The sequence below is a fragment of the Rhagoletis pomonella genome, unplaced genomic scaffold (genome assembly GCF_013731165.1).
Source record: "Rhagoletis pomonella isolate Grant_MI unplaced genomic scaffold, Rhpom_1.0 Rhpom_scaffold_00001, whole genome shotgun sequence".
Taxonomy (NCBI): Eukaryota; Metazoa; Arthropoda; class Insecta; order Diptera; family Tephritidae; genus Rhagoletis; species Rhagoletis pomonella.
Genome location: NW_023458555.1, coordinates 5,052,891 through 5,061,975, shown reverse-complemented (window position 1 = coordinate 5,061,975; position 9,085 = coordinate 5,052,891). Strand labels below are relative to the sequence as shown.

The 9,085-nt window shown below is 33.8% G+C and overlaps 2 protein-coding genes across 2 annotated transcripts; both read right to left on the bottom strand.

Annotated features, from left to right (window-relative positions):
- Positions 1 to 4,004: 4,004 nt before the first annotated feature.
- On the bottom strand, positions 4,005 to 5,853 carry LOC118736769. The gene is made up of 2 exons (XM_036466798.1): positions 4,931 to 5,853; positions 4,005 to 4,714 (listed from the first exon to the last, which is right to left on the bottom strand). The coding sequence occupies exons 1-2, from the start codon at positions 5,354 to 5,356 to the stop codon at positions 4,463 to 4,465; spliced, it is 678 nt and encodes a 225-aa protein (XP_036322691.1). The 5' UTR covers positions 5,357 to 5,853; the 3' UTR covers positions 4,005 to 4,462.
- Positions 5,854 to 5,956: 103 nt separating this feature from the next.
- On the bottom strand, positions 5,957 to 8,405 carry LOC118736764 (mediator of RNA polymerase II transcription subunit 17). Its single transcript, XM_036466785.1, has 5 exons — positions 8,188 to 8,405; positions 7,375 to 8,125; positions 6,738 to 7,309; positions 6,248 to 6,668; positions 5,957 to 6,190 (listed from the first exon to the last, which is right to left on the bottom strand). Exons 1-5 carry the CDS (start codon positions 8,280 to 8,282, stop codon positions 6,107 to 6,109), a joined length of 1,923 nt encoding a protein of 640 aa, XP_036322678.1. The 5' UTR covers positions 8,283 to 8,405; the 3' UTR covers positions 5,957 to 6,106.
- Between the last annotated feature and the right edge of the window lie 680 nt (positions 8,406 to 9,085).

Genomic DNA, 9,085 nt, shown 5'->3' with positions numbered 1-9,085 from the left:
TTTGTTATACTAAAATTGAATGGGCTAAAAAACTGCATATTCAACTTTTTTCTAGAGAGCGTAAATAAAAAGTGCAATATTTCAATGAAATTTTGCAGAATTTTCTTTAATTTTGCACAAGGTTTGAAACTCTGATTTTTGGGGTTTTTATTGTAGAATTAACCATATTTTTATAAGGAATTATCGAAAAATATAATATTTGAAAAATAGTTGCCAGTATTGTAAAAAATTTGCTGTACTTAAACTTTATTGACTGACTGTATGTAAAATTTTACATTTAAACTAAATGGAAATATACATACATAAATCACAAATATTCATCGGAGAGTAAAGCTTGAATTTTACAAACAAACAAAAATTCTCGTTGCATTAGATAAATGTAAAATAATGGATTTTGGGTGAAGATAAACCGTTATATTCATTTATTTTTTCGAAAGTGCGAGCACCACCTTACTTATTTTTGATAAAATGTGACAGTTGCTGAACAAAGAAATACATATATACATTGGCGGTCACGTACAAAGTTTAAACCATTTTTAAGGTGTTCTTGCACGATATGTATTTGCATCTGTAAATGTGACTTTTTCAATACATATGAAATTGCGTATGTCTGTCAAATTCACGGTCTTTATTTAACTATTTAAAAATACGTTCTTTGAAAATGAAATAAACTAAACTCAGATGATTCTATCAGTGTGTCAGATGAAAATAGAAACATTTCTATTTCGTATGTACGTGCATCTGCTTTGTACAGAAACAAATCTAGTTTGCTTTTACATGATATGTTAACATTTCCATATGTGAAAAGTGACATGTACACATGCAAATACATATCGTGCAAGCACACTTTTATGAAGTAGTATTTCGTACATTATTATCGATTTTTTATTTTTTTTTTTATTTACGTACATAGTTCAGTATATAAAAAAAACTATAAACAAAAGATTCAAACTTTGTACAAAATTTAGAAAACTTCATAAATTTTCAAACTTTTTAATCGATTCTTTTGGGAAAATTTCGGGTATGCAGTTTTATCGCTCATTAAATTTTAGTATAATAATGTGCAATTTAAATTAACTGATTTTTTTTTTTTAATTAAGGTACGAATTTCTACTTCATCAAATAAATAATAGCGGTGGTAAGTTAGGCATTACTGTCAGTGTATATACATACACACATACATATGTATGTATGCAAGTGACAGCAGCATATTTACATGTTGATCTCAATACTACGCCCTAGCCCCAACGTACGCCTGCATGGTTTCTATGGCAAATGCTACACGTTAGGATCGAGACATTAATTAACCTTTATTTGAATGTTTAGAAATCTTGATCGCAGATCCCGTAATAAATATTATGTGTTTGCTTAAGTCATAAATATTGAGCGTGTAGCCATTGCCCAACATGCATACATATATCTCAGAAATTTGAAATCATAATACTTCTGCAGTACATATGAAAAAGCAGTAAACAAAATAAATAAATTTGCACGTGGAACAACATAATTTATTCAATAATTGGAATATGATTTTATTAAAAATATGTACATATGTATTTATAAAGATAAATAGGAATCGAATATCAATCAAACAATTGTTGAAGTGCATGAATCTGCTTTTTGTATGTATTATGGAGGTGTGTATGTATTTCGAAACAATCAATCTATCAGGCGTGTTCCCATTTTCAGAATTTCGGAATTTGGTTCATGTTCTCTTAAATTTGTAAATAGCAAAATTATCGAATGGGTTTCTTGGGAAACGTTGGAATGAAAACGTTATTTCTCAAATCGTTTAATTTAAAATTAAGTGAAAATAAAAATAGAATATAATTTTACAATTCAAAGCTCAAACTCACACACACCTCAAACCATAACAATTTGGAACAATTACTATTATTTTTTTTTTTTTTAATTATATTTTATATGATTTTGAAATACCTTCAAACGTCTGAAAAGAGTCATGGTCGACGAATTGAGAGAATGTTTTTACCTATATAATGTTTTTTTTATTACGGCACAGTTGTATGTAAAAAAAACGTCCCCAAAATAAAAACCGCAAGAAATTTGATTTTCTGAGGTTTACAAGAATTTTCTTGCCTGCTGATAAGCAAGCGATATTGAAAGGTGGTGCTGTGACGGCGCATGTAAAATATAATAAATCAAGTAAATAAATATGTTGCAAATATTTTTTATTCGCATACATCTTAAACAGATCAAAAATTATATAAACACAAAAACAATGCAAAAATAAAAAAAAATAAAAAACTGAAAAATATTGAATACTAGCATACATATATTTAATATGATAGAAAGAGTGATTGTACGGCAGAGGAAAAAGTAAATATCCCCCCTACACGTACATACATACATACATATGTAAGCATTAGATATAAAAATATTACCGTATGCCTACATACATACACACACATATATATTATAAATATATCAATACATAACTTAATATTGTACAAAAGTTTAAAATTATTGCTATTTAAATACAATTAAAGAAATATGCATATTTAAATAAAATATTTACTTATTATACTTAAAAAAAAATATAATTATTATTTTAGTGCTAGAGTATTACAACTTAAAAGTCTTTATATTTAGTTATAATTAACTAAAAGGAAAGGGACAACACACATAACTAGAAGATAATACATAAAAAACGTAAAATCCTTAAAAAAAAAATACAAAAAATGGTTGAATTAAAAACTATTTATAAATAAGTGCGATGTACGTTAGTAATGAAAATAAAAACAGTTTGTATGCATGCATTGTACAAAAAATATATGTATGTACGTACATGTGTGCATTGTATTGTGCTTAAAATATTTTTCTTCGTTTTTCATAGCTACGCGTTTCAATTCTTCCTAACTTTTGTGTCCTTAGAGCGGTTTAGTCTTATTTTTCATATCCCAAAAATTAGAGTTAACTTTGTTTAAGATTTTTTTTTAAGCATTGTAAAAACTTAAAAGTCGAATCAAAAATTAATGCTGAAATATCAGTATGAATTAAAAACGAAAAAGTCAGCTAATACTAAAAAAAAAATTAAATACATACATGACATTTGATGTAAAACGATCAAATAGCGCTAAATGTTTGAAGAATCCGCAAATTAATTTGAATTAGAGCACAATATACACATACATACATAACTTAAATTACTCACTTGACAAAATAAGAAAAAGATAAAATAATAGTTTGCATAACAAGCGAGACATGAAAAAGTTAATTTAGCAATTTAGACTACATACATACATAAACATAAGCTTAAATTGAAAGCATGGAAATTAAAATTTTGAATACGTCGTACATATTAAGGGTGTGAAAGACGATATATGTAGGCAATGAATGCACACTTTTATGCAATAAATGTCATTGAAGCCGATGATGAACGTGATCATCGTGATTAGGCTTATGCCCACGGTAATATTTCGTGATGAAGATGTGAATTTTTTTTTTGCAATTTGTATGCATGAAATGATAAATTAAAACGCTGCAGTAAATCTTAAGTAAAAGTAACATACAAAAAAAAAAGATAAAGTAAAAAAAAAAAATAAAATAAAATTTGAAAAACGAATTAATGAAATGTGGTGGTGAATTCTGCAAATATGTTTAAAGTAAGTATTTTTAGTGTTAATTATATACAATTTGCAAATAGCTTAACACACATGAAAATCCAAAAAAAAAAATATACATAAATAAAGTGTGAAAATGATGAATAAAGTTTTAAAACAAGAATATTTGTAAAAAGTATAAAAAGAACTCAATATTGTTTCAATGAGTTTTGTATTTCTCTCTTGGAAACAATGGAAGATGCAGAGGGGAGGAAGGTAGCGGTGAAGATAATTTTATACACTGTCGGCACGGAGCGGATGCGCTCTCTCTTTGGCCACATTCACAGAGCAGGTGCAATGGTGCGCTTAGTTGAATTGCAGAAACGACAGAGGTCATTCTACCAGATTCCCAACTTCTGCAGATGTTTTAGCCTGCAATATCCAGGGTTATGGAGTGGCTCGAGTTCAGGAACTAACTCTAGGTTAGGCCAGACGTACATATTTATGTAATGCAACAGCAATCATTTGTTACCGATAACGACGAGACCAATACCGACAGATGTCGACGATGACAACCACAAAAAGGATGTATGTATTCGAACTGCAATAAATTCTGCAGAGTTCTTCTTATGAAAGCATCACGTTCCACGCGAATATATGGACGAATATGCCTGCTTGCTCATCATGAGCCATTTCAAATGCAACAAAGCATCAGCAAGTGAGCACGAAGAAAGCACCAAGATTACATTTTTTTTTTTTTTAAATCAATTTATTAGATTAGATAAGCATAAAAAAGTCACTCATATATTTACAAAAATTTACTATTTTTCTATTTCTTCTTTTGAATTACTCCGAGGTTTTAGTTCAGTAGGTTTAAATTCCCTTTCATTATCAATATCTCTTCACTGCACACCAAATCGTTCAAATGTGCTTTGTATGCTTGTGCTGCGTTGGTAAAGGCTTCTATGCGGCATTACGAGTGCGTGCCGACTGCCGCTGGGCACGCAAAAAATGCTTCCGCTGCGCTGGTTTCTGCTTTTAAAGATAGTATTGTCTCTATCAGCGGACGACATATTGGAGCTGGGTAGACTATTGTTGCGTCTTGACACAATAAAAGTATCTTCGAGGCAGATGGTGTTAGCGCGATTCGTACTCTAAGCATCGTAATAATAATTGCATTAATTTTAATTTTACGTACGTAAATGTATGCATATCACTAAAGCATTAAGCCTGTTCCAGGAACTTCACGATTTACAGAATTTTAAAGGACACTGTTCCCGCACGCCACCTTTTATAAGGTTTATTAATGGCTGAAACAGCTTGTCTTGTTAACCTTGCAAATCCTGAAACAGCCTTATTATCGTACTCACCCAACGCTCCAAATCACAGAAATGTATTTCATAAATACAGGAAGCGGGCAAACGTGTGTCAATGCCACTCTCAATGGCACAACTACATCCGGTTATATTGAGTGCGTTACATCTCGGTCCGACTGTGCCACCACACATACATACCCCAGTAGGTGCACAAGGTTTGAACTTAGGTTTCGTGACACGTAAATGTAGTCCGCTATTTGTAGAAAAGAGCACCGGGGTGGTATGTTTGGTTTTTGGGTTTGAATATGGCTTCTGGTAAGTGCTGGTACCGTTCGTTGACTCTGTGCCATTTTCACGCTGATGCGCGTTTCCGGCAAACCCACTTTGAGAGCGCTTTCGTACGGGCGATGTTGTTTGTGGCGACTCGTCGCTATCGGTTGCCCCTGAGGTGCAAGGATTCCTCCAATTCCAAGGTGCCATGCAATTAATGCTTTTATTAAGGTGTTAATATTACTAAAATTTTTCTTCCATATCTACATGCGTATATTGCACCGTCAGAGTGTACTAATAGTAATATTGATTTATTTCGCTTGTATTGTTTTTTTGGTTTGCATGGCTTCTTATCTTTGTTCAAAGCATCTTAATTCCTACAACTACGAAGTATGTAAATACAGAAAAATTTGTACATAGCTAAGTTGCTACCAAACTATGCTCGCGAGTTGGAGGCTTTCAGACGACTAAAAGGCCGAAAGAGACGAAATTACATCCAACGCTTTTGCTTCTGGCTATTTTTATCTTTTCGTGCAAGTTTGTAGCAGTGTGGAATATAGCAGTGATTTTAACGTGGCTAAACTAGCCTGACTTCTAACTCCCATAACTGCTGTGCTGGTAATTTTTGTCTTTGACAACCCTCGAAAAGCAATTCTTCTATGAAGTTCTGTTGACTTACGGGGTAGGGGTGTGTAGCACTGTTTGTTTGGCTTGGTTACGTTTCGTATTTATTTCTCCTGTTGCTCGTTATGCTGGCCAAACAATTCAATAGTATTGAATACAATATTTATGAATAAGTTTAACTACTAATTTTTTTTTCAAACCCGCCGCATTTTTAAAGAAATGAAGTGTATTTGAGCAAGTTATAACATGACTTAATTTAAAATTATTATTTCTACACAATTATGTAAATAAAATTGATTGGCCCATGGGATAAGTACGTATGGTAGGCATGGATTTTTATATCGAATTGCTGGTAAGCGCCGCCATCAAGAACTCCATTTTATTGAGGAAACTCTTACCTTCGATTTTGTCAAAGCGGACCTAGGAAAGTCAATTGATAGTTAACGTTTAGACCGATATTTTATAAACTTGACTTACTTCTTTGAAATGACCTCCTAAATTTTCCCAGAATTTCTCTGGCACCAGTGGATTGGGTATAAAGTCTGGGCGTGGACTCCGAGCAATATAAACCTTAACATCGATTTGCGGGTCGCAACGTATTTGCACCGCGATCATACGATCACCATTCGGTGAAGCCAATAAACAAGAACTAGCATTGCCCAGAGGTTCGACTTTGCCAATGCCGAGGTTGTTGCTATTAGATAGAACCGTCCAAGCCATACAGCGCGCCAAATTTAGCAAACATGATATCTGGTGCGAATTTATCTGACAAAGTATAAGATCGCGCAACTCCTGTGGCTCGTACGAAAGATGCATTACACGGCCATCACGGCAAATGCATTTTAGGGAACGCTCCTTTACGTGTATTACCAGAGACGTACGATTTATTGTGTCGTAGCTGAAATCACAATGAAAAAATGTATGTATGTATGCATATTTTTACATTCATTCAATTCCTTCTACTTACCCATGGGTCACAATATTAATCTTCACACATGACATGGTTGGACTATTCATTGCATTCCAATGTGACACAATCTGAGGATCCTTAACATCACGCGCTAAAGTGTCTAATACGTATTGCGTCCGTTTGCGCATAAATATATGTTGGGCTTGGGCAATTATTTGTTCCAGTATAGTTTGCGACTTGGTCATCTCAAGTAAACTTTGACGATCTGCCGCCTTAGGACCAGCAAGCATGCGCTTTTTACTGGGCCCTAATGGTCCACTTGTTGGATGTGGAAAAGGATGATGAGAATTCTTGTGATGTACTTCACGCAAAAGTTGATGCAATGAATGTTCAAGCACATGATCATGGTCATTTATTGGTCCCGGTTGGCTGGAATCGAACGTTGTGGAGTGACATAGTGAAATAATGAGTTGTATTCCTGGGAGAAGAGTGGCACGAATCTGATTGCCAATAACAACATGCGGTATTGGGGCTTGCAACTGAATGGCTTCGCGTGCAAGCTGAGAGAATAATTCTTTACAAAATAGTACATTTTGTGCAAATTCTAAAGTTTTCTGCCAAACACCTGCCTTTAATTTAAAACTCGTTTAATTATGTGTTAATAAACCTTGTGTCTGAATTAACTGCATCTTACCTGCTGTGTTATATTAGGTCCATGTCCCATAAGATTAACATTAGCAGTGCATAGATCTTCCTGATCTTTTTGAGTGATAACTTTTATGTAGGCTACTCCTTGTAGTTCGGCCGGGACAATAACTCGCAAGGATGAAGTGGTTTTTGGTGATTGAGTGGGCAAGCCATTATTCCCACTACATGCAATACTTCCTGACGCATTGTCATCATCAGTTACATCTTCAGCTTTTGTCACTTCGAATGTGCCACTCATTCCGAATTTCGATCCAGCAGTGCGATAACTTAAATCACCAATAATAGCATTGGAAACTTTCTTAAGTCGCCAATTCTGTCGCAGTCGAAGTAGTTCTATGTGAAAATCTGTTACATTGCGGTTTCGTTGCTCACTATGTGAATTACGCAGACGCTCAGCGCCACCTAAAAGAACCTGTGCTGCTTGTCCCAAAGCCTTTTTACGACTATAAACTTGCACAATAGGTTTAGTCTCGTCGGGATCTTCTGGAACAGGATCCAAAACTAAGTAACGTTTATCTTTAGCTATTGTTATGACATCAGAAAGCACGCAAACTTCCGTGAAAGCATCATTTAATTTGTTTCGAACTGAGTCCCAAGGCCACAGGCTTGGCTGAAATTGTGATGGATCTTTCTCATCTTCTGTAGACTTGTCTTCCTTTTTCAAATCGTCGAGAGAAGTTTTACTGAAATCGATTCGCGCTGCACAGCGAGCTAGCGTTTCAGATAGAGTGGGTGGCCTATTGGGAAAAGATTAAAAGTGTCGCGAGATATTTTTTTTTTACATGCTGAATGCACTTACGGTTGATAGATTTCGGTGCCATCGTAGGTAATTTCCTGTATTTGATTTTCACACGTTGTTTCAACCGACACATTTACGCTGCTTGTAATATTCATTTTTAGTTGCCTATTTTATAACAAACGGCAACATAAAAAAGTATTTCAACTAAAAACCGGTCAAGTTACAACTTTTACAAACAATAAATAAAATCTTCATCTTCGAAGAATAATCATTCACAGATGCAAATAAACCAAGCCTCCGATAATAGAGGATAAGAAATCGATAATTTTGTCTCATTTGTGCCATGATTTTTTGTCTATATTACAAAACAGAAATAGCAAGTTTCAAAATTACGAAAGTCACCTTTGAAGATCGTGTACGAAATGTTGCAACCGTTGGTTTAATTCGATTCCAAAGAGCGTGTCAAACTTGGCAATATTTCCAGCTTTTGCACGCAAAGAGAAATTTTATTTCGACGTCCGAACAGCCAGAAAGACCTTTCTGTCACTTTTTGGAAATTATTGTGCAAGGTGTGCCTGCGATTGAAAAAGCGAAATTCGATTTCGGAAATGTATTTCAACTTGCTCGCGCTGCACCTCGTGCCTGGGTAAAAGATTGTCGTAAGCGCAATTTTGACGATTTAGTTCTAGATGCAGTTATATATTTTGAAATAAGGTCTTTCGATAAGTTTTCAGATATCTCCTTTAGTTTCCGAGATATTGACTACAAATTTTTCTATAATTTAGTAAAAATTTAGTTAGTAATGCAGCCTTATTAAACTAATCAATATCTTAAAAATGACGTTCTCCATTTTTAGATATCTCCTTTAGTTTCCGAGATATTGAGTAAAAAGTGTCGTTAATTTAGTAGATATTTTGATCACATTTTGTAGTATTTCATACAAAGTGGACAAATGACG

Coding starts and splice junctions, on each gene's coding strand:
- LOC118736764 (XM_036466785.1), bottom strand. CDS start 8,282: ATGAATATTACAAGCAGCGTAAATGTGTCGGTTGAAACAACGTGTGAA. Junction 7,310..7,374: donor GACCTAATATAACACAGCAG/GTAAGATGCAGT, acceptor TTTAAATTAAAG/GCAGGTGTTTGGCAGAAAAC. Junction 6,191..6,247: donor TAGGAGGTCATTTCAAAGAA/GTAAGTCAAGTT, acceptor TGACTTTCCTAG/GTCCGCTTTGACAAAATCGA.
- LOC118736769 (XM_036466798.1), bottom strand. CDS start 5,356: ATGGCACCTTGGAATTGGAGGAATCCTTGCACCTCAGGGGCAACCGAT. Junction 4,715..4,930: donor TCTGTGATTTGGAGCGTTGG/GTGAGTACGATA, acceptor TACGATGCTTAG/AGTACGAATCGCGCTAACAC.